General features: G+C 42.1%; 1 protein-coding gene across 5 annotated transcripts in view; it reads right to left on the bottom strand.

Moving 5' to 3' along the window:
- Positions 1 to 23,909, bottom strand: part of NSF (N-ethylmaleimide sensitive factor, vesicle fusing ATPase) — a 75,089-nt gene continuing 51,180 nt past the window's right edge. For 4 of the 5 annotated variants that reach the window (XM_040617501.1, XM_040617503.1, XM_040617502.1 and 1 more), the window contains exons 13-21: positions 21,706 to 21,801; positions 20,924 to 21,080; positions 19,692 to 19,825; positions 18,440 to 18,506; positions 18,169 to 18,248; positions 9,501 to 9,635; positions 8,581 to 8,694; positions 2,126 to 2,181; positions 1 to 1,509 (exon numbers count right to left, since the gene is read on the bottom strand). In XM_040617501.1, coding sequence (XP_040473435.1) covers positions 1,491 to 1,509; positions 2,126 to 2,181; positions 8,581 to 8,694; positions 9,501 to 9,635; positions 18,169 to 18,248; positions 18,440 to 18,506; positions 19,692 to 19,825; positions 20,924 to 21,080; positions 21,706 to 21,801 — 858 coding nt within the window. In that variant the 3' untranslated portion in view covers positions 1 to 1,490. Of the gene's footprint in view, positions 1,709 to 2,125; positions 2,182 to 8,580; positions 8,695 to 9,500; positions 9,636 to 18,168; positions 18,249 to 18,439; positions 18,507 to 19,691; positions 19,826 to 20,923; positions 21,081 to 21,705; positions 21,802 to 23,909 lie in introns of all 5 variants that reach the window. The other variant, XM_040617500.1, reaches the window with a different exon arrangement.

Raw genomic sequence — 23,909 nt, forward strand, 5'->3', positions numbered from 1 at the left:
TCATCACAAGTAGTTGTGCTTTTTATTGAATCCATTGAATGTGCAATTAAACCAGATATTTATTCATCAGCATAGTTCTGGACAAAGACACAGGTAAAGTTTACATCATTTATTCTGAAATATAAGTTAACGTGTGCTGCTGTCACTAGGACTAGCAGAAGAAAGGAACAAATAAATTCACAAGATCATACACAAAATTAGAGGGAATAATAACCACTGGGACTCACAATGTCATCACAATGCAACAGCACTGTCAAATGAAAAGAAACCTGAGTGGAGTGACTAAAATACTCCAACTCTGTGAGTACGCACTAAGGACTACAGTACCTTCACCTCTGGGCCTGAAAGAATGTGAAGCACCCTCTTTTCCCTGGGTTGGGTGCAAGTTGCTAGCCCTTAGCAGCATGCCTGGTCAGGTTTAGGAAGCTACACTGAACTAAGATCTCATAAATGGCTTTGATTTCATGCCCCACCAAATTGAGGTATGTTCCGTGAACCTTATTAAACGTGTGGAGCCAAAGAACGAGAGGGGAGTAGCCTCATGCAGTCATTGTCGACAGCATCTCACTGACACGAGATGACTACTGGGGAAGGACCACATAGCAAAGTTTGGTACATTCCTTTATTTCAGTGCAAAAACATGGCGATACATATCTCATGCATCTGCAGAGCTTGGCTTCCTCTCTGTTTAAGGAGGAATTTCAACCTTTGGTAACATGGCAGAAAAATGGGATGTAATGAGGCTGGCTAATACCAAAGCTGCCATCTACATCACGCTCATGAAGAGCTTTCAGGCTGGAATCAGCACCTCTAAAACTTCGTTGAATTAACAACAAGTTTTAACGTCTTAAATACTGGATTTGGAAGTTCCCTCTACTCTGATCAACATATTTCCCTGCCTTCTTCCAGTCCCTAATGCCATTAGCCAGTCCCTCTCCTCAGGCGACAAAATACCTGGATGTAAGAGAAAGCAGGTATTAATTAGCATCTAGGCAGTTCGGGAGCTGCATTATTGTGGGCACTGTCTTTAGGCTATCAGCCTGGCTCAATATTCAGTGAGGCATTGGACGGCATAACAAGATACCGTTCATCAGATCAGGGTAAGACCGAGTACTACTTTAATTTGCCTTCACCACAGACTGTCAGGTTTTACTCCTATCGTAGCAACTGGATGCTGGACACAAGTGAGCGTTAGCTTCAAGACTCACAGGACATTTCCCCCATGCTAAAATCAAATGAGAACGCAGCCTCGCCTGCACAGAGACAGAAGCACAGTGTTCTAGAAGACACTTCCACATGACATCAGTATATTAAAGACAAAGAATAAAGATACTGTATTGCACTAAACATGCAGATTTCACATTGGGTTCTTGGAAACAGGGGAGCATTTCACTTTGTCCAGTGTGTTGAACACAGAAGAGTAAAGATCCCAGTTTATATTCTCCAGGTTGGTCACTTTTCCAGCTGTTGATCTTGCACTTGGTCCACCTTCAGTCTAGGGAAGGAACTCTTGCAAAAGAAGCCAAATTCATCAAGAAAGCATGCACATGTATAAAAGCATCAAGCACACACTGGAACCCACTCACATGTAGCCAGGATAGATACTGTTGTGAGTTTCCCCAGCACAGGTACTGCCCTACATGTATTAGAAAGTCATTTTCTAGGAGATGCCACTGTCAAGACTGGGCTCAACTATTCCCTGTGACACCTACAGGGGAAAGAGTAGGACATCCTTCTCTCAGACAGGAGAAATACAAGAAACCAAAGTTCCAGATTTTAGATAAACAGCTGGATTTTAACTCTAGCAGAATCTCTTCTGATTTACTTCAGTTAAAGAAAGCTAAATTGCAGTACAGTATCTCATAAAATTTTAAAGAGTCACAGGTAAATTAAGAAAAGCAGAGAGTCCAGGCATGCAGGTTCTCAAAGTCTTCAGGACCTCCCCCCTCCCAAAACAACCAGCATATAGCTGTAAGGAGAACTGATCTGATAATACAGTCCTGTAAATACAGGAGGGGCCAACAATGAGATCAGATACACTACACTGCAGCTTCCCCTCAAAGAAATGCTTGTTCCTGAGCAGAGAGGAGAGTTTTAAACAATCCTTTAAAATGAAAGTACTTACGTTCCTTCTTCTTTCAGAAGAGCCAAGAATTTTTTCACCCGATACTCAGGATCCATCTAAACACAAAAAAAAAAAAACAGATCTCCATCAACATGATGCAGTCTTCCAAGGAGCCCAAGAAGAAAATGAGGCCAAAGACAGCTGGAGGTACATGTGTGTGTTTGCTCTGCCTGTGCCTTGGCCAGGCCAGAGATCAGCCTGCTCATCCAGAAGTCCTGCAAGCCAAGCAGTGCAGATACAGCACAGCACCAAGAGAAAAAAAAAAAAACGATTAGCACAGGCTTAGCGTGCTCCCATTGCTGGGAGATGAGCCAGACTGGAAACGTACACAAGGATTTCTATCATGGACTTCTGTTTTCATGGCAATATGCACGCTAGCTTCACCCCACACTGCCAATTCTAGTCTGGCTCTGGACAAGCCAGGTCCAGTTTGTGCCTGCTTCTATCTGCCCCTTTCCAGAGCTGGGGCAGCAGATTACAGAGTCAGGAGCAGAAGGGACTGAAGGTGTCCTCAATTTTTCCAAAATCTTCCTTACCCTTTACAGCTCCAGTAGCACAGCACCAGAGGAAAGAAGCTGCGCATGGGGGATCAGCACACAAGGGAAAGCTGAATCGTAGCACAAGGCTTCCAGAACTTGCAGTACCAACTTCTGCTGCGGCTCCATCAACCAGGAACACCCCCTAAAGATCAGTCCTGCCTCTCCCCCACCACTGAGACAGAGACAACAGAGAAGTGGGGGCTTAGATGCCAGCTGGGGTTAAACCATGACACTGCTGGGCTCAAAAAGTTGTGTTCAGTGGCGTGAAGTCCAGCTGAGGACCAGTCACTAGCAGTACGCCAGGCATCCGTATGGGAGCCGATACCATTTAACCTCTTTATTAACAATCGGGATTTGGGGACAGAGCGCACCCTCAGCAAGTTTGTAAATGACACAGAATTGGGAGGTATGTTTTATGCACTTGATGCTGCTGCTGTCACTCAGAGACCCAGACCAAAACAAATCTCATGCAGTTCAACAAAGGGAAATGCAAAGTCTTCCACCTAGGCAAGAACAACCCCATGCACCAGTACAAGCTGGGGGACAACTGGCTGGAGAGTAACTTTGCAGAAAAGGACCTGAGGGCCCTGGAGGACAAGCTGAACGTGAACCAGCAAAGGGCCCTTGCAACAAAGATGGCCAACAGCATCCTGGGCTTCGTCAGGGGGAACGCTGCTACCAGATCAAGGGAGATTATTTTTCCCCTCTTCCCAGTGGCAACACCTGGAAGAAAGTGTCCAGTTTGAGGCTCCCCAGTACAAGAGAGACAGTGACATATCAGAGAGTCCAGCAAAGGGTCACACGGATGATTAAAGGTCTTAAGCATCTGTCATACAAAGAGAGGCTGTGAGAGGTAAGATTGGTTGGTGTGGAGTAGAGAAGACTTGGGACTGAGGAGGGAAGGGTGACTCTTAGCAATGTGTGCAATACCTGACGGGAGGGCAAAGAAGAGAGCCACCCTTCTGAGTGGCGCCCATTGACAGGGCAGGAGGTCACAGGTTCCATTTCATTGCAAGGGTCGTCACACACTGTTAGGGACTGCCCACGGATGTTATGGAATCTCCATCCTTGGAGGTAGTCAAGACCCAACTGGCTCTGAACAACCTGTTCTAGTTGATCATGCTTGGTCAGAGCAGAGGGTTGGACCAGACAAAGATTAAAAAAAAATGCTATGGGTGTAATTAGCAGAGTGTATCTGTTTAGTACCTTCCTGCTCTCTGTGACATTCACCCAAAGAGAAGGTGGTCATGAACAGTTTACCCCAGAGAACCAGGTATCACCTGCAGCTAGACAAAGTGCTCACTGCAAGTCCTGGACAGGAGGCTCAAAAGTGGCTGAAACCTTAAGTTACATGGACAGTCAAAGCAAGCCTGGGAACCAGAGCTGCCAAGGCCAAGCTCAAGCAAAAATAATTGCCAGTGCACTCTCTCAACAACCTTCAGGCAGCCTGTAAAAGAAAGGGATTTGAGGAAAGGGACAAAATACATTTGGTCTTTGACCATGAATAGAAAAGTACATCCAAGAGGGATTCCTGGCCTTCCCAGGTAAGACACATGGCATTTTCGTAGATAGCAGCAGTAAAGACGCCTACTTCCGAAAGGACTTCTTCAGAAGAGTTACTCAAGTGTCAGCCCACCAAATTCTGAGATCTGACTTCTCATTTATGGTCCAAACTTACAGACCAATTCTCCATCTGAAAGGTCGAAGAGCTGGGCAAATGAAATGCCAAGAAGTGGACCTTGCTGGCAACAGTCTGAAACGCCAACTTCATCCATTCCTGTTGGAGCTGGAGAGGCCCGAGTCCCGTCAAATGCTGATGTCAAACAGGGTGGTTGAGAAGCCTGTAATCATCTACACATATGCTTTCTAAAAGTCTGAATTGGATTAGATAATGTCCTGAGGTCCTTTCCAACAAGAATGATTCTATGATCTAAGATCTTGAGCAGTCTGCAAATCCAACAAAACAGTGAAAGGCAGCCCGACGGTTGGAGCAACAGCAACTCGCTGCTTAAAATACTTGCACTCCATACAGAATCACTGCTGCGGGCCCGCGGCAAAATCCATACACGCACAGCTGATGTTTATGCTGCCAGGCACGCCAACACCAACACCCTACGGCATGGAACAGTGGGTGAAGAATCAAGATGCTTTTTGCAGAGTCCACAAAACCAGGCAATTTAGTCAGTAAAGAAAGAATCTTTCACATCTCAGATTGACCCAAGGAACCATGAACACCGAAGTGGAGCAAGACATGACTTCTGGCCATTGATGGAAAGCCCAAAGCTGCTGGAAAAGAAGGTCACACAGAACAGTCAAAGGGCCTGGCTTATTCTAAGATTACTTCTCTCACTGACTGACACAGGGAACAAGAATACTATCTACCTGCAAAGGAGATGGTCCTGTTACGAGGGCCTTGGTGAAACCTTAGGGAAGCATGGAAGAGCATCGCAATCAGGAATAACACCAAAGGACCAATCAGATAGTTCTTTTTAAAAAGCCAACATGATCCGAGATGGATAAATGCAAACAAATATAGTTTCATTCCTAGAAAACCTGTACTAGTGCCACCAGATGAAATTCAGACTTGCCAATGCCAGGATTCTGCTCCCCAGATCCAAGATGCTGCCTCCCCACCACTTTTCACTCACACATAATAAAGCGGCCATGGTAAGACACTTTGTCCACAATCTGTACTGACAGTTTCTACACTCTTTGGGAGGAACAGCATTTATCTGCAGGTACAATACCTTGCCCAAAAGACTAAAGCAGGAAGCTGAAAGGCAACAAAGAGGCAAATTTGATCAAAAAGCGTATTCAAAAAATGCAGGCACAAAACCAGAAGTCACATCTGCCCTGAAAGGAGAAGTCTGTGTCAATAGAGTGCAAAGGGGAAGCAGGTTCAGGACTCTTGAACCAACCCTCTAGTGCCCTATGAAAGGAGAAATGCTGCTGTCAAACTCGATGACAAAAGTTCTAGAACAGCGTGGAGACTGATGCTATGACACAGCTCAGACAGGTGGCAAGAAAATGATTGTTCCTTCCTAGGTAATGCAGTACCCTCAGGACACGCCTGGGAGCCCTGAGGAAAAAAGGCAGCTGAAAAGACTTCACTAATCTTCAGTTCAGAGAAGAGGAGATACTCTGCCAAGATGTGCACGCCCTTGGATAGTACCGTACTTCTGTAAACCTGTCATAAAATCCAAACTCTTAGTACGTCCAGACACAGCATTTAAGGTAATATAGGCAATATTATATGATGACCTTTCAAAATAAGTTCCCATGTAAGTTAAAATACATTACAAACAGCTTAGATTACCTGAAGTTTTATTTATGCTAAGCAGAAGTTACCAAATCAGGAAATCCTGGAGGTGCAAAAAGGGCCTTTCTGGAAAGCTGCCTGGCTCATTCAGGTTCCTACCCCAAGGAGGAGAGACCTTGGGTTTTGGAGTGTTGCCAGCAATGTCCAAGAGCAAGACAGGCAGACAAAACAAGCAGAAGAAACCAGCCCCTAGCTGTGGAAAAAAGGCAGCTCATGTACCCAGCAGCACCCCAGGGTAGGGTCCCAGCACCAGGGCAGGGTGAAGCTAGCAGGGCACCGGTGGTCCATGTACTGCAGCCAAGGATAACTAAACTTTTCTGGATTCATGTGGCAAATGATGAGTGTATCCATTCATCAAAGACTTCTTTTTGAACAAGAACATAACATCATTCCAGGACACTCAATGTATACAAGACAACCAAAGTATGCGACACTAAATATGAGTTCTCTGACATTAAAGAAGGCCAGAAATAGCAATAAACATAGTTTGAGGAAAATTAAGCTGCCAAAAAGCGTGGGTTTAAAAGGCTCGCAAACAAGGTAACAAAGCAACCCAAGATACCAGGGCAATGCAGTGGTTCACGGTAGGCCAAGAACAGATTTTGATAGACTGGTTCAGCCTGAAACAAACTGAAAGTCATTTGAACAGCTTAAAAATACCCACATATAGCATATACTGGGTTTACTAGTGTAATAAAACAAAAAACGCAGATTCAGTAATGGCAGAGAAAGGAACAAGGTCATGGTTTTTTGCAAAGAATTCATTCACCATGGGATCTAATCAGTTGAATTTTGAGAAATTTCATCCATCGCTTGGAATTTTTAAGGGATTTTAGATTCAAACCTCTTTCTAGAAAGCTATGGTCTAGCTCAGAGAAAAAGGGAACTAGCCTTAGACGTCTCATTTGGTGATATTCTGCTTTCCTGTAAAAGCTAGCCGAATCAGATATCACTGTGGTCTTTCAGTGCATTCAGAGATGAGCGTTCTCCTATTCTGTGAGAGCCTGTACTGCAGTTCAGCAGACGGAGTCACACAAACACCTCTAACCTTTTGGAACAATCTTCATATTTAGCCTCCATACACTATCGCCTATGCTATCACACAATTACCTGAATTGACTGTAACAACGTAAGTCACCTTGCTACCAACCACCCACGTACAGAAGCAATTGTGGATTATCAATCACCTATCTCGGCAGTAGCAGCCCTTCATTGTACAGCTGTTCAATTTTTGTCAGAAATGACACAGAGTCGTGGCCCTGCCTGTCTTCTCCCAGCCTGACTGGTCATGGACTCATCTACAAAACGGTGGCCTGGTTTAAATAAATAAATAAATAAATAAAAGGCATAAGACCAGTTTGCCTGTCTGCACAGTCTAGGGCAGCATGAAGACTTCCCACCTACAGCATCGCAGGTGTGCAGCCACAGGCCAATGCCGTGAACAGGGCCAGGGTCAGCATTTCCACCCACGCTCCCCATCCAGAGCTGTCCGTGATTTACATAACCTTCACCTTCAGGTTAGAAAAGAACACCACAGAGCAGCAAAAGAAAATATCCCGTGCCAGAAGGAGGAATCCATTGTCAAGGCTAAGTGAAATGGACTGCACCAGAGCCAGGCAGTCCCTGGAGGCCTGCACCCCTTGAACACATTTAATACATGTGAGCTATGACTTACTGACTTGCCTGTAGGTATGGAATTAAAAGCCAAGGAAGAAGAGGAAAAAGTAATCTAGATAAATGACTTTATTCCCTGAGGTGACATCCAGTCAGAGCACATCCTTAGTGCTGTGCAAGTTTTAACAGAATTGTGAATAGTGAACAGAGGGATACATGACTTATATGCTGCTAAACTACATGCCTCTTAGCTTATGCTCAGCCTCTCCTAGGAAGATCTAAGGACAGTTCACTCAGCTGCACTAAATCCATTTGATGTGAAAAGAGAGGGTGCGCGAGGGGGGGAAGGACTCAGAAGGGCGCTGAAATGTCAGCCGTGGAGGATTAGGGCGGCATGCTACACCCTCTCATTTTTAGCATGCATATACTGTCGAGCACAAGCTTGATGGCTGGCTTGCAGGCATAGATGATCGGTGCGGGGGAGGGTTAAGAGCTACATATTTCTACCCTCTGCAATTATTTTCTTTAAAGTGCTGAAAGTGGAAAATAAAGAGAAGAGCAGCTGAACAGCCTGACAGATTTATTTTCTTCAGGGAAAGAGCACATACACCTGCACAGGCACCTTCTTCTTTTAAAAAAAATTTAAAAAAATCCTAAGTGATTGCTATCTGCAATCTTAACATGCTGGGTGTAGAGAAGAAATTTCATGAAAGGTAAGTTAATCCAATCCCTCCAGTTGCCAGATGCTCGTCTCTGAAGTGCAGCTCTAAACAGCCTATAGGCACTGTGGCTTTTAAAGATCTCTGTGGACTGAGACCTGGTAACATCTTTGTTCGGAAAATGTCTTCTCACCGTAGCTCTTTTCTCAGTTAAACCGATTCAAAGGCTCCTACCACACAACTAAAGTAGCAGGTTTCAGACAATTAGGAACCTCTAAGACCACTTTATTTACCCCATCCTTCCTGAACCAGAAACATACTCACTTGTAATGACATTTCTATCAGCATCAGCAGCTTCTTGATACCAATCCAGACAGACTTCCCTTTGACATTCTGTGCAATAGTGCTGCGTTCCTTGTCTTTGAAGTTACCCAGGAGCTGGGGGGTGGGAAAATGAAAAAAAAAAAAAAAACAAACACATAAAAAATCAACAACAGGACACTGTCAGGAGGAATAATGCTACCTAACTCAGGAAATAAGGAACGAGAAGCTAGGAAGCATCTTCTAACTTAGAAAGAAAATGTGTTGCAATATATCTAGACAAAGCAAAACACTTTGATTCTTCTGTTCCATAATGGTTCTTCTTGCAGTGTCTCTAATCAAATAGTTTGCAATTCTCTTTTATAATGCATTCCAGGTTTCCTCCAAATTAGAGTCTAGAAGGTCCACAGTGGCTCAAGCCACAGAAAGTTTTCAAAACTGCTGCAAGAGTGCCTGTGTCTTTCAGGCTTTAGTGATATTATCATTGTGGCAGCTTTGCAAGTTTGCACAAAAGATTCGCCTGTTAAGTTTATTTTAACAGCCTTCAATACTCACTACAATTTCCACTATGGCATAGAATAAGAAGCCAGTAAGGGCATGAATTCATGAAGAACTTATAATCTCTTCAGCACCAAACACCTTAATTCGCTGTTGTTCCAATTCATGAGAGCTTGGCACCCTCCAGGCACATTCAGTTTAAGTGTGCCAATTATATTCATTACCCACTTCCATGCCCTTGGAATCTTTCCGTCAACGCCACAGACTTTTTCCCCAGACCTAGAGTTCTCTCATTTTGCCTTAATTTACTGTATGAAAAAGTAATTCAGTTAAGTGGGACACTGTTCCCAAATGCAAGGCTACTGCAAAACCCCTCATTTCCAGCAAATTTTGAGCTGGTTTGTCATCCTTGACCTTTTTCTCACCTCCAAAGCCTCCATCAGCTGCTCCCCTGTTGCAATGTTGGGCACATGAATTGTAGTGCTGAAAGCATTCAGCATTTCCATTTCCTGCAGGACATCTTTGCGACTGGTGGTTCCAATAATTAGAAGCTTGCGACCCTGTCCACACAATGGAATAAGTGTCAAGAAAAGCAAGAGAAGAACCAGCCTTGGGAAGTTTCACAAACGAAAAATGGCCATGTAAAAGTACCTCTTAAAAAAAATAATATTAAATCTGTCATTAATTGGAGTAGTCAACATCAACCATAGAAGACTAGGATCACATTTCAGAAGTCAGAGTAATGTCACCAAGGGGGTTCAAAAATTATGGTCCACAGAAGACCCACCCACACTCCCCTACCTTCCCTTCCCTTCTAAATTCATCATTATAAATAACTGAATCCTCATTAAATTTAAAAGCATGCACAAACCCCCATTCCCAAAAGCTGAATTACAGATGACTTCGCAGGGGAACAGCCTGTCTTTAGAAATCCTGTGGGTACAGTGAATTCTCTGCCACCGTACAGACAGTTCCAGTGGTTTTACAGCTCACGCTTTAACACTGGAGGTTGCCCTAAGTTCGTAAGACTTCCCACTGCCAGTGTGGTTGTATAAAAGAATAGCACCATGTCTGGCAGCCTCCAAGTTCAAACCGACAGTGCACACACCAATTCCAAGTTGGCCTGAGCAATAACAGGGTTTATAAATAATAGAGAAATGAATGGAAAACACCAGCTGCCAATAAAAATAAACTTGTTAGTTCTTCTTGCAAATGCCATTTCAACGCTATTTGCATTTCACGATGCAGTGTTCAGACACTGATAAACGTCGTGGGCTGATGGAAGGAGCTGCTGGGATTATCAGCTGTGATCAGTCCCTTTTCCAACCCAGTACACAAGGAGCCCATGGGCTGAGGAGAGGCCTGGCCAGCCAAGTACTCTCCTCATTCACCGTTCAGAAGTTTACTCTTTGTCTCTGCGCATCAGCTCAAGTTCTATATTTCAACCTCGTAACACAAACTCTGTTCATCATCATAAAAAACCCAATCCAAACAAAAAAAAAAAAAACCTAAAACTATTCTCACAGAGCAGCCAGAATTAATTTCGTAAGTGTTTTGCATTCCTTTGACAAAGGATGAAAACATAATTAAACTTAATACATCTTTGAGGAAGATGATGCATCTTTGCAGCATTTGTTTGTTTTTCCCTGAGTGCCATTGTATTCACTTGACTTTTTGTGTTTGAACAGATTACACTCCTGCTTTGGGTGACGGACAATAAGAAAGCATCAGAACTGGTAACGAACTCAAGTGCTCACTTCAAGTTTGTTTTTAGCCTAAGACAGCACAAGGAAGTAATGCCTGGCAGGTTGAAACCAGAGCATGCCCCAGGTCACGAGCTTCACACAAAGGCTTTGTCAGGGAAACACTGTGCTAACCCTTCTGTGTGTTAATCACTGTCTGCATCTCAGGAGGCACCACACTCACCAGCTCAGTCCCTGCTTTAGAGGGGGAAATCTTCAGAAAACTACTAGGCAATTTAATGGGGAAAAGCAGCCAATTCCTCAACTGACAACAGAAATGCCAGGTTTAAAACTGCAGTGGGAGCAGGGGATGCTTTATTACTAGACAAAACTGACCTGCTGGCAGCACAGAGCAAACAGAAAGAGGTCTGAGTGTCTAAAAATGTCTGTAGGTAGCCTTGAGAAGGGCATACAACATCCACAGTAAGCATAAATACAACTAACCTGTAGGCTGCTGCTTCCACTATGTTCTGCATGCCCACAGCTTTACAATCACACATTTTTTTCCTATTTGGTGGTCATTGTGTAGGAAGGCCAGGAAAATATTATATCATTTTAAAACTCTAAGCCAAATCTGAGCAATTCAGTAAGATCTTGCATGCAAAGATGAAAAAAAAGAACGCACTCAGTGGAGAGTAAGTGAATGGCATTTGATCCTCACTCTCACAAGGAAATCAGAAAGCCCCATCAGGTGCTCATTTTCAGCTAAAGCACTTCATAGACCAAGAAAAATAAATTATGTTTAGCAACAGAAAAGCTTTTTTGCCAACATGAAGACAGAATTTCAGCGGTCTTCATCTTTGGAAAGGGCTAGTAAAACAGACTTTAAACACAGGCTTGGAAGCTGTGTGAAATGAGTCCCCCAAGAACACTTGGACAATTACCTGCTCATGAACCACCCAAGTGCGATACAAACACCTCTGACATTTGCTCTGAAGTTGCTACCCAAGGACAAGGTTAAAAAGTGCCTTCAACTTGCTAAGATATACTTGGGATAGCAGCAGATGCGATGGCAGAACTGACGCATGCTTAAAATCTTCAGAATGCAAACACAGGGATTATCAGCAGATTTGATTGAGAAAATTTCACCTCTGTTCTAATTGACTTTGCTTTTATGGCTGCTCTGTATTTCCTGAACACACTATCCTCAGTGAGTTTTTCTTCAATTCATTAATAATGCTGATATATCTGATATTATGCATAAGTTTTACTGAGTTACATCATAAGCTCTGTAAGAGAATTTCTGCTACCTTATTCAAAAAATTCTAACAAGTCATATGCATGCTGTTAGGCACCTTCAAACAGTTTTCTCGTTATACAGGTAAGGTACTAGGGTGCAAAGGAAGCCAAAGACAGACTCTTGAATAGAACCAAGACCTCCAAAACATGCACCAGCTTGCTCTTGCAAGGACAAATCCATACAATGATATACCAACAAGACCAATATGCTTTATAAGCAATAGCAATTGTTTATTACGGTATGTAACACTCAAAATCCGGAACAGCTGAGGTTAAGGGATTGTGTTAATAAGAATTTCCCATGAACTATGAGCATTTTAGGAGGAAAAAAACCACCAAACCTGCTCAACTGCAGCCAGCAAGGCAGCATCTGTTCCCAAAATACAGCTAAAAGCATGTGCACAGTGCCTGGCAGAGCAGATAAAGACATCAATCAAGGGAATGACAACTTGCAGATTAACTGCTTGAAGGATGCTACCTGAGCAATTCTACAATGATGAAGTCCAACTTGACTATAATAAAAAGAAGAGTCTAGTTTGGGGTTTCATCAGAGACTAAAAGGTCTCACCAGGAAAGGATGTAAGCAGCACACAGAAATGTAGTTAGGTGAATTTTATCTCCTGTAACTTCAGGTGTCCACAAATGACCTCACTCTCTGCATTTCCTTCTTAGTTAATGGAGCCCAGATGACATGTACCTCCTCCAAGAAAAGCTGCCTACACTCTGGACTCATACAGCAAACTATTTCCTAAACAACTGCTTCAGTCATAGAAAACCAAACCACTGACAGCCACATTTAGTCAGATGAATCCCAAACTTGCTGTAAATCAGGCCAGCGGACAATTACTACACACACAAAAATGACTAAATGACTTATTACCATTTAGGAAAGCCACTGGAATTGGTCATTGTGGAAAGTTCTGTAAAAACACCAGCTCAGTGCTAAACCTTACTCAAAACGCAAACACTCAGACATTTTTAGAATGGAGAAAAAAAAAAAAAGGGGGGGAGTAAAACAAAAGGGATTATTCTACCATATGAATCCATGGTGCTCTTTAAGACAATATCTAATCCTAGCCATTTCAAATAGCTGAAATTGTATTTGCAACGGGGATGGTAAAAAAGAGGGAATAAACTTCTCTAAATAGATGCTTTGTTAATTGATGGGGGGTAAACAGAAAGTAAACATCATAGATGTGCAGAAGAGATCAGGGGGAAAACTGCTGTTTCTTAAAATAAAAACTAGGGAGCACTAAATTTAAGTATCAAGCATCAGTTTTAAACCGAACCAAAGGATGTTTGCTTTCATCATACAGTTCACTTGAACTCAAGGAAGCACAATACCAAGGATGGCAAAAGCTTAACGAGGTTCAAAAGCAATAGGACAAGTTAATGGATGACAGATCCATCAGCAATTTTTAGATATTTCAGTTAGGACCCATGCTCAGGACTCCAAACCACAGACAACTGAATGTTTGAAAACTCCTCAGAATAGATAGCTATTCTGCAAAGCAGTGCTTAAATATTTTTTTTAAGAGTTCCACCCAAAACATAACCGATTTTTTCCCTGCTTTCTTCAAAAGAAGCTATGCACTCCAACTTGCTTTAAACTTGGCTCACTAGAAAACCAGTTACCTTAAAACAAGCATAATCTCTGCTGTATCAATTACTAAAAGAAGTGTCAGGAGTCCCTTGTACTTTTCAAAGTTTCAGGCAACTTGCTTAGCAAACAAGTGGAAAACCTACAAGTCAGAAAAGTTTTGCCCCAGGCATTACCACAAAAGCATGAAAAGCCATCAAGCCAAATTGAAAAAGCTGTCCTCATCCAACTGCTCTGCAGTCACAACACATCACTGGATTTCTTCTTGCTGTTGTGAGATGTACTGCTGAAGTGCCTCTATTTTCAGAAATACATTTTTGATCCTTCATTCCTAGAGCAGCCATTGCAAAAGCTACATGCCATGCGTTCAGCCCACAGAAGATCAGGATTCAAGCTGAACTTCATAAATATAACTTCAAAATCAGGCATAACAAGAGAGTAACTACCAAGGAGGAACTTGGCTTTTCAACAGCTTAAGATCATTTGGTGTCAGACTCATTAAGAGGGCAGTTCTAGGCTGACTTTTTCCGTCAACAGATTAGAAACAGGCACCTCTCAAGTCTGGATTCATTCTGCCCAGCTTTAGGCAATAAAAGTGTCCCAGTTCGAAGCCCAAGATCTCTCTGTACTGACAGGGGGATACCCAGCAGAGAGGTGCGTGTTTTGCCCCACTGCCTTCTAGAAGCAGGATAACCCCAGATTTTGCCTCTCTCCTACAGGGGTTTTACCTGAATAAAGCATGTAATCATACAGAGAACTATGGGACCCAGAGATCAAAAGAGTAGTTTCAAACACCACGTTTTCAAGCATTATGAGATTGATTCTTCTAACACAGTATCCATTTCCTAATGGGCACCATATTATCGCACTGACTACCAAAGAGAAAGTAGAACATAAAAGAATTACATAGACAAGCAAATGGAGTCTCTACACATCAGCGGAGTCTCAAATTACAGAATTTTAGCAAATCTAGCCAGCCCTAGGCAAGGGGAGTTGAGAGGAACTTGAATTATGCTATAACCAAGTATTGGTGGATGTTGAAGTGACTCTGTTGGTCACCCACTAGCTGTTCACTCAACTCTGGACCCTTGTATATTTTTATGCATGTGTTTTGGGGTATCAACAAATCTTAACATGTTATGGGAGAAAACACAGTTCCCCCGGTTTACAAGTACAAAGGTAACGTCACTCTTGATTGGAGTTGCTTCCAATTCACACCAAGTGACATGGAATCAGGAATGCATCTGGGATTATATCAAACAAGGAGATTATTCCCCCCTTTCCCCCCGTCAACTTTCATAAATCGGCAAAAGCCTCCAGTGTCCCAGAGAAGGAAAGGGGCTGGGGGCCTCTGGGAGCAGTGGAAGGGCATCCACAAGAGTGGTCGAGAGCATCTCGCTAAGCCAGACATTTCATAACACTGCACAAATTGTACGTCCAGCTTAGCGCGGGGATGCTGCAATGGTCTTTCACCCTTTGAGCCAATTGTTAGCTTTTCACAGGAACCAGCAGGGAAGCACATGTGAAACCTCTGTGGGGCTGGTGAGTGTCTCCATGCCTTGTGTGACTCTGCATGTAGATGAAGCAGCTTCGGCTTTCGGAGCTGCTGCTGCTTAGTTCTCAGAGAAGTCCTTTTCTCCCGCTTGGCTCCCCGCTGCGACAGTCCTTTTCAGTCTTTCTATCCCCCCCCAGTCTCTTCTCCTGCACAACACAGGGTAACTTGATTGAAATAAAGACCCAAGAGAACATGGTTTATTTTCTTCTCTTCAATCCATTTTAGAAAAGATTTTTAATTGGTTTAAAAAAAGATGCTAAACAAAATGCAATGTTTTTCAGTCATCTTGAACTAGGAGTAACAGATACCACTATTTAAGCATTGCTGAGTGGAACTAGCAAGCATGAGCTGTGACCAGGAATTTAAAGCAAACTCAGAGATGTTTCTTGTTTTCTTTAAAGTCTTAACATGTTTACTCTCAAAACTTCTGCAAAGTACAAACAAGCCAGAAAATCCAGAAAACCAGAAGCTTCCAGTATTTGCCCTTCCCACACCAAATCAAAATAATATAGCCTCAATAGGAAGAGAGGAGTCTGGGAGGCAGCTTTCATAAACCAATTCAACAGAGACATATACCTCAATGTATAATAAGATTTCATCCCAGAAATGCTCCTCTTACACACACAGCCTACAGTAATTGTAGGAAGCTGCTTGCACATTAAGTATACTCTGAAAGTGATGTGACAACACCACGTGAATACATAATCTGGGCCACAAAGATGGGAGCAGCAGAGCTGTGCTGCTGAAACGCGTCCTCTGCTTCCCACTCACTCCTTGCTTACAGTTTCAAATGCTTCGTGCGTTCCTGGTTCTAAGCTTTTCAAATCAACTCTGTATTTCAAGACCCTCTGACTAGTGAAATGGTAAAGCACTTACATGATAGCAATGGAGAACAGGTAGTGCCTGCACAGCATCCTGCCAATGATTTCTCTCAGCACAGGGACATGCCCAGACACTCCATATCCCAGGACACTCCATTTTTACAAGGAATGAACCTAAATCATGATCCCAATCCTACAGAAATTCGTGTTGGTTTGACCTCATGGAGCAGGTTAGAACCACTGATGCTACTCATGTACATTTAAAGCACATACCCGCATCTCAAATTACAAGAAAACCCCTGAAACCAGCCATTACTTCCAAATAAATTGCTCCCCAAGGAAGCCAGTCATCTCAGAGGGAACTTGGAAAGGCACTGATTAACCCTCATGGGTTTCTCACTTGAGTTAAAAACCCGAGAGTCTCCATGCCCAAATTCAATCTTTTTCACAGTAGACATTCACAGCAGAAAAGGCCTCCTCCTGCATGACTCTCCATCTTATGCACCGTCTTGGTTTATTTAATGGAAAAAAAACAAACCCCACATGCTATGACTATCACAGGGAACTCACAAGAAACACACACTAGGAAGAACTCCATCATCAGAACTGCCAAACTAGGTCAGCCGAAAGGGTCCCATCCAACCCAATGTCCTAATTTCTACAGTAGCCAACCAACAGTGGACACTTAGGGGGAAAAAAAAGAAACAAAACCACAACACATCATCAATCAAACAGTGACATTTCCTCAGAAAACTCTCTTTCTACCCTCCAACAATTTATGGCTTAAGTCACCATAATATTGGCTGTCAACCCAAAGTCTTCCAGCCTCAAGGGCATTTCAAACATTGCAAAGCACAAATCTCTAGCAACGTGCATAAACTTGGCAGATATCTGAGAGCTTCAAACCCTGCATCCTGCTTTCAGGGAGACTCGGGTGCCAACAAAAGTGCATCTAAGCAACAAAACATATTCAGAGGATGCAGTGATTAAATGGACAATTTAGTATTTTAAGTTCCTTCAACAACTGAACAAAATCAAGTTCTACTTTCCTCTATTGATTTATGGGAACAACCATTTCCTGGTACTATGGAAATACCCAGCAAAAGGTCAGTGATTACATGAGATTATGAAAACTGTTGTGCTGCTACATACAGGCAGACTTCCTGTTCCAATGTATGTGATAACAGAATCCAAGTTCTATGTTAGAGACTTCACATGGCCTAGAAAGCTCACTGGGAAAAATCTTTGTTCTCCCAGTTTGACAGTCACAAGGGGAACTTCAGGGCCTGTGGCATTACTAATTACTTCAAAGTTCTGTATTTGAAAGGTCTTTTCACCCTAACTCTCTAATGAAAACTATACTCACGCATACATTACTGTTTCCAGGATATTAAAAATGACAAAAAATTTGAGTTCATCCAGGCTGTGCTTCTCTGCTTTTTCCTGACACCAACTTTCAAGGTTTCCCTGTTAGTATGTTATTTATTCATGCAGATACTTTCACACACACAGCAGAATTCCAGTAAACAACAGGAAAAATGGCAAACAAGAAGAGTCTCTGTCTCACTCATTGCAAGCTTCAGAAACATCACTTGTGATGTTCTTAAATCTCATCAAGCCACAAAGTGCAAACAGACGGGATCAGCACGCGATGCCAGATCTTAAGCTTTCCTCACCCATTGTAATTAACACCTGATAATTTCAAGTTACGAACAAATTAAAACCCTGACATCCACAATCACACATTACTTAGAAATTGATTTCTGAATAAGGAGGGAGCACATGGTTGAGCCAGGGATTGATTTGGAATGAACAGACCCTTAGTTAATCAGAAAGCGGTTTGCAAGTTTAAGCTTTACACGGTGAAGGTTAAACTTGTTTCCCTAGTCAGTATTTCTAGGGCTAACTGCAGAAGATTCAGCCTTAAGTAATTAGGTAATTAAAGTTGAATTCTTTGTGGTTATCCTAGAAATGTCTAACTGAATGAACAGCAGCAGGCTTGGATTAACTTGACTGCATCAGAGACAATAGCACTAATACCACTGGCAGCACAGCAGCTATCAGCAAGACACAAAGCTCTCCACTGTCAAAATTATTACAGGAATAGCACGTCTCATCCCTCAATTACTTTCTTACCTGAGGGGGGGCCTTCTTTAGCAGTACAAGAAGGGCTTGCAACACCAGATTAGAGAACCGTGGTCCAATTGGGACATAATCTGAAACGAAAAATGCATTTCCATGCCTACTAAGCAGATCACATTTAAGTCACTTCACTGTATCAAACACAGCTCAATGATGGCAAAGTAAATGGTTCCAGATCACTTCCACTTTGCAGTATTTCAATATTGCAAATATTTCAGTATTTCTGCACAGCAGACAACACAGCTCTCCCATCATCCTAACTCACCTAGAAGTCTCTCAATGTCATCCACGACAACACAGCTGAGTTGGGACTTGTATGCATCATCAAAGATCTAAAAAACAGCAAAATTACTCATCTCAGCAGCAAAACTACAAAAGTCATGATAGGACCTGTTGACATGTTTTTAGCTAAACACAGCAGTATTTAGAGGAATAGAGAATGAAAAAGATAAGTACCAACAGACTAGACTCTACCTGCATTTAATAAAACCATCTCAACAAATTCAGAGATCAGTTTTGTCCATTTACCCCATACACTTTGCAAAAAAGCCAGCTGCCCAGCATTTAATTGTAAAGCAATGGACAAAACAGAGCACAATTACGCTGTTTTTTGGAGCTGAGGCAATACTGATAATATAAAAATATACACAAATCCCCCACAATTGTAATGCAATTATGAAGCTTTTCTACCCAAGCTGGATATCGGTTATTTTTCATAACAGCACCCTGCAGAGAGAACAGACTCAGTACAGATGGAGCCTCCACGTCACCTTTTAGAGAGCAGCAAACCAGTGTACTGCAAAGCTTTGGGTTTAAACAATAAGTAGCACTAAGGACATCAGTGGCACTGCAGGCCTACTAGCTCCAGCACACTTCAAGTGAAGTCCAAAAGCCTCCTTTTTGAACCTAGATTATAAACCGGGCTTCCAGCTGTGAGCACACTGCTTCTCTTCGGAACTATGCAATCCTGCAACAACCTGATCTTACATGCTTCACTCAGTATCATTCAGGTAGAAAAGTAAGTGCTAGCTTGCTTCAGTAAATGAAATCTCTCTCCTTCCACCTGGCTACTTGGAATTATTTAAGGTGTTCAACTTGTTTGCATTCCCCCTGCTCCTCAAGTTATTAAAACTCTTGTTTAACTAAACAATACCACCTCAAAACTGTTCCTAGTCTCATTCAGGCAGCATCTGTTCTTTCCAAGTGCTACCCTAAGCCCTTCCTCCCTTCATCTTTGCAGAGAGCTCCAGACTCACTCATCACAGATCAAGTGTTTTGTTCCACTGTTAGTCACAATTACATCTCAGACTCAACTGAGACAGAGCCTTGAAATTTTCCTTGAGTCACTTTGTGTCAGCGCCACAAAAACACTTATTCAACTTTATAAATAAATATACGCAGAGGAATTTAGGACCTACAGAGAGCAGAAAATGGTCACAAGAGTAATTAACTTTTCTGTCCACTGAAGAACATAGAATTGGATTGTACTCAAGCAAAAGAGTAAGATGCAGAAGTACCTTCTTCATAGCTTGACACTTGGCTGTTTCAGAAAATCCAATCATTTTATCAGGAGAACAGATCTTGATAAAGGGAAAGTTTGATTCTTCTGCTATTTTTGCTGCTAAAGCAGTCTTCCCGCTGTGGGGGGGACCTGAAACAAAGGACAAACATAATGAAAAAACATGGACAAAACAGCTCTGGTAAGGCTCAGTGTGGATGATATTTTAAGCATGTTAATAATCTCATTCAGAGGTATCTGCATTTTGAAATGACCTTTTCTTCTACTTGCAGAAGGAACTAACTCCTAGTGCAATCCAATCCTCCAGATGAAGGAAACTGATACACCTATTTGAGCACACACACACTGATTTGCCATGAAACCAACACAAAAGAGGACATTAACACATTTTGTAGGACTGGCCACCCCACCAATATTAGCTTGTGTTTGTATTTTGGAGAAACTTCTTGAACTGCGGTTATGCTCCTTTAAGCATGACTTCTGCAGGCACCGTGGCAAACAAGTCAACAGCATGAATGCCAGGTAAATACTGACAAAGACAGTTTGTTATTTGCTTGAATTCACACCAGAATAATTCAAACAGAGACCAAAGACACGTCTTCATCTATACACCCAATACAAATCAATTTGGAGTGCAAGCAGGTGTTATATACAAGTGATATGTTGGCCACAAGCACGCGGAATTATTCAGGGGATCTATTAAAGGTTAATTTCAAAGCCACAGACCGCTGAACAATAGTGGTAATCCACGTTTTTTGACTTCAGGGAAAGAAAGAGGGAAGTGCTAAATGTCAAATTCTACTCCAATTAACACAGATATTGGAATTAGTTTCCTGGACAGTTCATGGTTAGTAGCAGTCTAGATAGACGGCAATCCACCTCTAACAGCAGACACCGAAATGTGGCCAGACAAACTGTTGTTTGAACTCAGCTAATTACACTGATGAGCTCTCCAGTGACTTCAAAGAGAATTTAGGCAACTAACTCAGCTAGCGATGTTCACACTGTTGCTCCAAGAACAGGGTTTCTCTCAGGCTGGGAAGCCAATTTTAGTACCTAAAGCAATTTCACCCAAGTAAACTGAAAGAGACCAATTCTCTTTTTCCTCCCACGTGTTTCTTTTACATACAGACACAGGATGTAACATGACCACTTGGGCAACTGATAGGAATAGTTTACAGTACAGAAGTAGCTTGGTTTTTTTAATATATATTTTTTTCTTTAATTTACCTTCTAGAAGAACGCTAACCAAAGGAGTGCGGTCACTGTTCTTCGTTTGTTGAACAAGCAGCTCCCCATCATCCAACACCCTTGTTACTGGATCACCCCACTTAATAATACCATTCATGATGTAGCTTGCATAGTCTTCCTGGTTGGTTCCAAATGCCTGTATTGAGAGGGACATTTATTTTACTGAGAAATTTTGCGTCACATCAGAAAAACATGAAGCAATTAAACATCACCAAAGTGACCAGGACCAAGACTCTGGAAGATGCTTCAGTGAAATGCTCCAGTACTGGAACACCCATTGGTGACAACATTTCAGTTTGAAGGACTGAACCCTGTTGGAGACCATGCACATCTGGAAACATCTTTTCATACACCCTCTATACAAATTCTAATCAGTGCAAGCTGCCAACGGGTTCTGAATCCACACCTGTTAAAGACAATTCTCAAAAATGAGGTTTACACCTACTAAAGTCCATATTAAAGCTGTCACCCATTAACTGAAGTAGCCTAAAAGGGAGAGTATACATACAAGGAGAAGAAATTCCGAGTTGCTCTCTATGTGTTCTATTCCTTTTTATGATTATTGCATGCAACAAAAGGTACAAAACAGAGCCTTAGCACTGCAGGCAGAAAGAGGCTCCCTATTTTCATTCCTACAACACAGGACACAGTATGTCAGCCCAGGGTGCACCACCGCATGTCTGATCCCAAAAGGAAGGTGCTACTTCATGTCATTAAACATGCTGTGTGATTATTACAGGGGTTACACAGTGCCTACTTACTGGTTTGATATCATTCTCCAAAGATGCAAAAAAGTCTCCTCTTGTCACACGCAAGCTCTCTGCCTTCTCCATATCCACTTCCACTTTGTTACTGGCCTAATAAAGGCAATAAAAGACACTGAAGTACAGCAGTACCGCACACAACCCCTTATCAACCTCCATCTCCACAGATCCAACCCATAGCTGGTTTACATCAATAAGAAGAATGCTTCTTAACAGGACGCTTGTTGGACATCAACATCCCACTGGAGCGATCATCATCTTCACAGAGCCACATCCCTATGCCAGCCCCACAAAGTCATTAAGTAACAGCTGTTACATTTAGAGGCTGTAGAAAATATTCTTTGTTATGCTTTCTGTGGGCTAGATGGCAAGGGGGTGAGGCCTCCTTCGTTGTGGAACTTTTTTTCAGAAAGACAAATTCAGATTTGGTTTAACCCAACTCTGAGTCTACCCACACCATCTTTGGCACATAAACCAAAAATAAGAATTATTATCCACACACCTCTCTTTCAGGAGGGTTTATTTTTCTATTCAAACCATCCGCTTTCCTCTCCACACAAGAAAGTCTTTAGAGGGAACTGGTAAATATATAATTTCCTAATCATACCATAACAAATTTCTCTAGTTTCCAAAACAAGTATAATTTTCATTGAAGTTACCCAAGTCTTAACAACACCACCTGCTTCTACCTGAGAGTATCATGGCCGTACATGACCTCACAGCTCAGGAAGTAAAAATTTAGGATTTCAAGGGGTTTCCTGGAAGGCACAGCAACCTCTGTTATCTTTGCCTAAGACCAGGGTGACGGATGAGTCAAACAACTTCGACCCTCAAAGATGTGTCTTTGATATCCTCTTACTAGGATGGTGCACTTGAGAACGGAAAGGAAAAAACGATAATAAAAACAATCACATTATGCTTGTCTTGTAGAGTAGCAAATGCAGCCTCTAAACAACCACCTCAGGAACCCAGACTGGCCACTAACACTGTGCCAAACCAACAGCTGCAACCAGAGGATGGCTGAAACAGTAAGGGTCCCTTCTCACAAAAAACACCCACCAAGCAGAAAATACAGGGTGCCCAACATACCAGCTTAGCAGGTTTTTAGCACAGGTTGATCACCCTTTCACTTTGCAGAGGGAAGTGAAGGTATTTTAAAAACTATTAATGTATTCCTGAAGTTGTTTGTACACTTAAAAACAAGGGGGGGCTCTTCCTTTCCTAGCCTTTAATGAGTTATAAATTTTAATTTTTAACACACATACAGTGACAGATTATCAGAGAGTTTAAATGATTCAGAAGGATAATATCCCTTGATTTTTAATTTGTGCTCTTGCTTCTCATAGGTGCTTCTGAAAACTAGGTCAGGCCTATGATGTATATTTTAAATTTTGCAGTACTCGTAGGAGAAAATAAAATACCTTAGTGCATCATTTGGCTGAAGACATCTTCAGAATAAACAGTAAAATTATCCAAAAATACTATGTCAAAGTGTTTGAAAAGAAAAAGTGTGGCTGCTTTGCATTTGGAATATACATACATATATTAAGATGTCAATCACATACCAACCTAAAGCAGGGGACTGCTCTTCTACATTTATGCATTGCCACTCTCTCTCCTCCCACGGTGACATTTTAGCACAACAGGGAATACCGCAAAACACTAATGGTCCCCAAACTCACCCAAAATTGAAGCACTGAAAAATCATCAACTATAAGCAAAATTAAAGAAAATGTTTTGCCTGCAAAGGAATGCAAATATCTCCAGAAGTGCTGATTTTTATTTTTTTTTTTTTGAGACAGAACACAAAATGTGAAACTGTTGATGTTTGTGGGGTTTTTGCTATAGGAAACTATTAATAGCTTTTTAAGTATTTTGGCTACACAAGAAATATTAGCAGAAATAGATATTTTTCCTTTAGAAAGAGTGCTCCCAAGAGATACAAATGCCTAAGCAACCAAATGATTTCTCTCACTTAAATGAAAGCATGATTTGCCTTCCTCATATTTGAGGTTGAACAGACTTCTTACTTAAAAATATATCAGTGCCGTGGAATGATGTCAAAGGCTCTTCTCTGCAGTAATTCACACCCGTTCTTGGCCACTAGAGCTAAGGGGCTGTGCCTTTCAGCCTCCTTCTTCACTAACTAATCATCTCATATTTCAACACCATCGAATACTGTGGTTTGCATCTGGATTAAT

Source organism: Falco naumanni, chromosome 18 (genome assembly GCF_017639655.2).
Source record: "Falco naumanni isolate bFalNau1 chromosome 18, bFalNau1.pat, whole genome shotgun sequence".
Lineage (NCBI taxonomy): Eukaryota > Metazoa > Chordata > Aves > Falconiformes > Falconidae > Falco > Falco naumanni.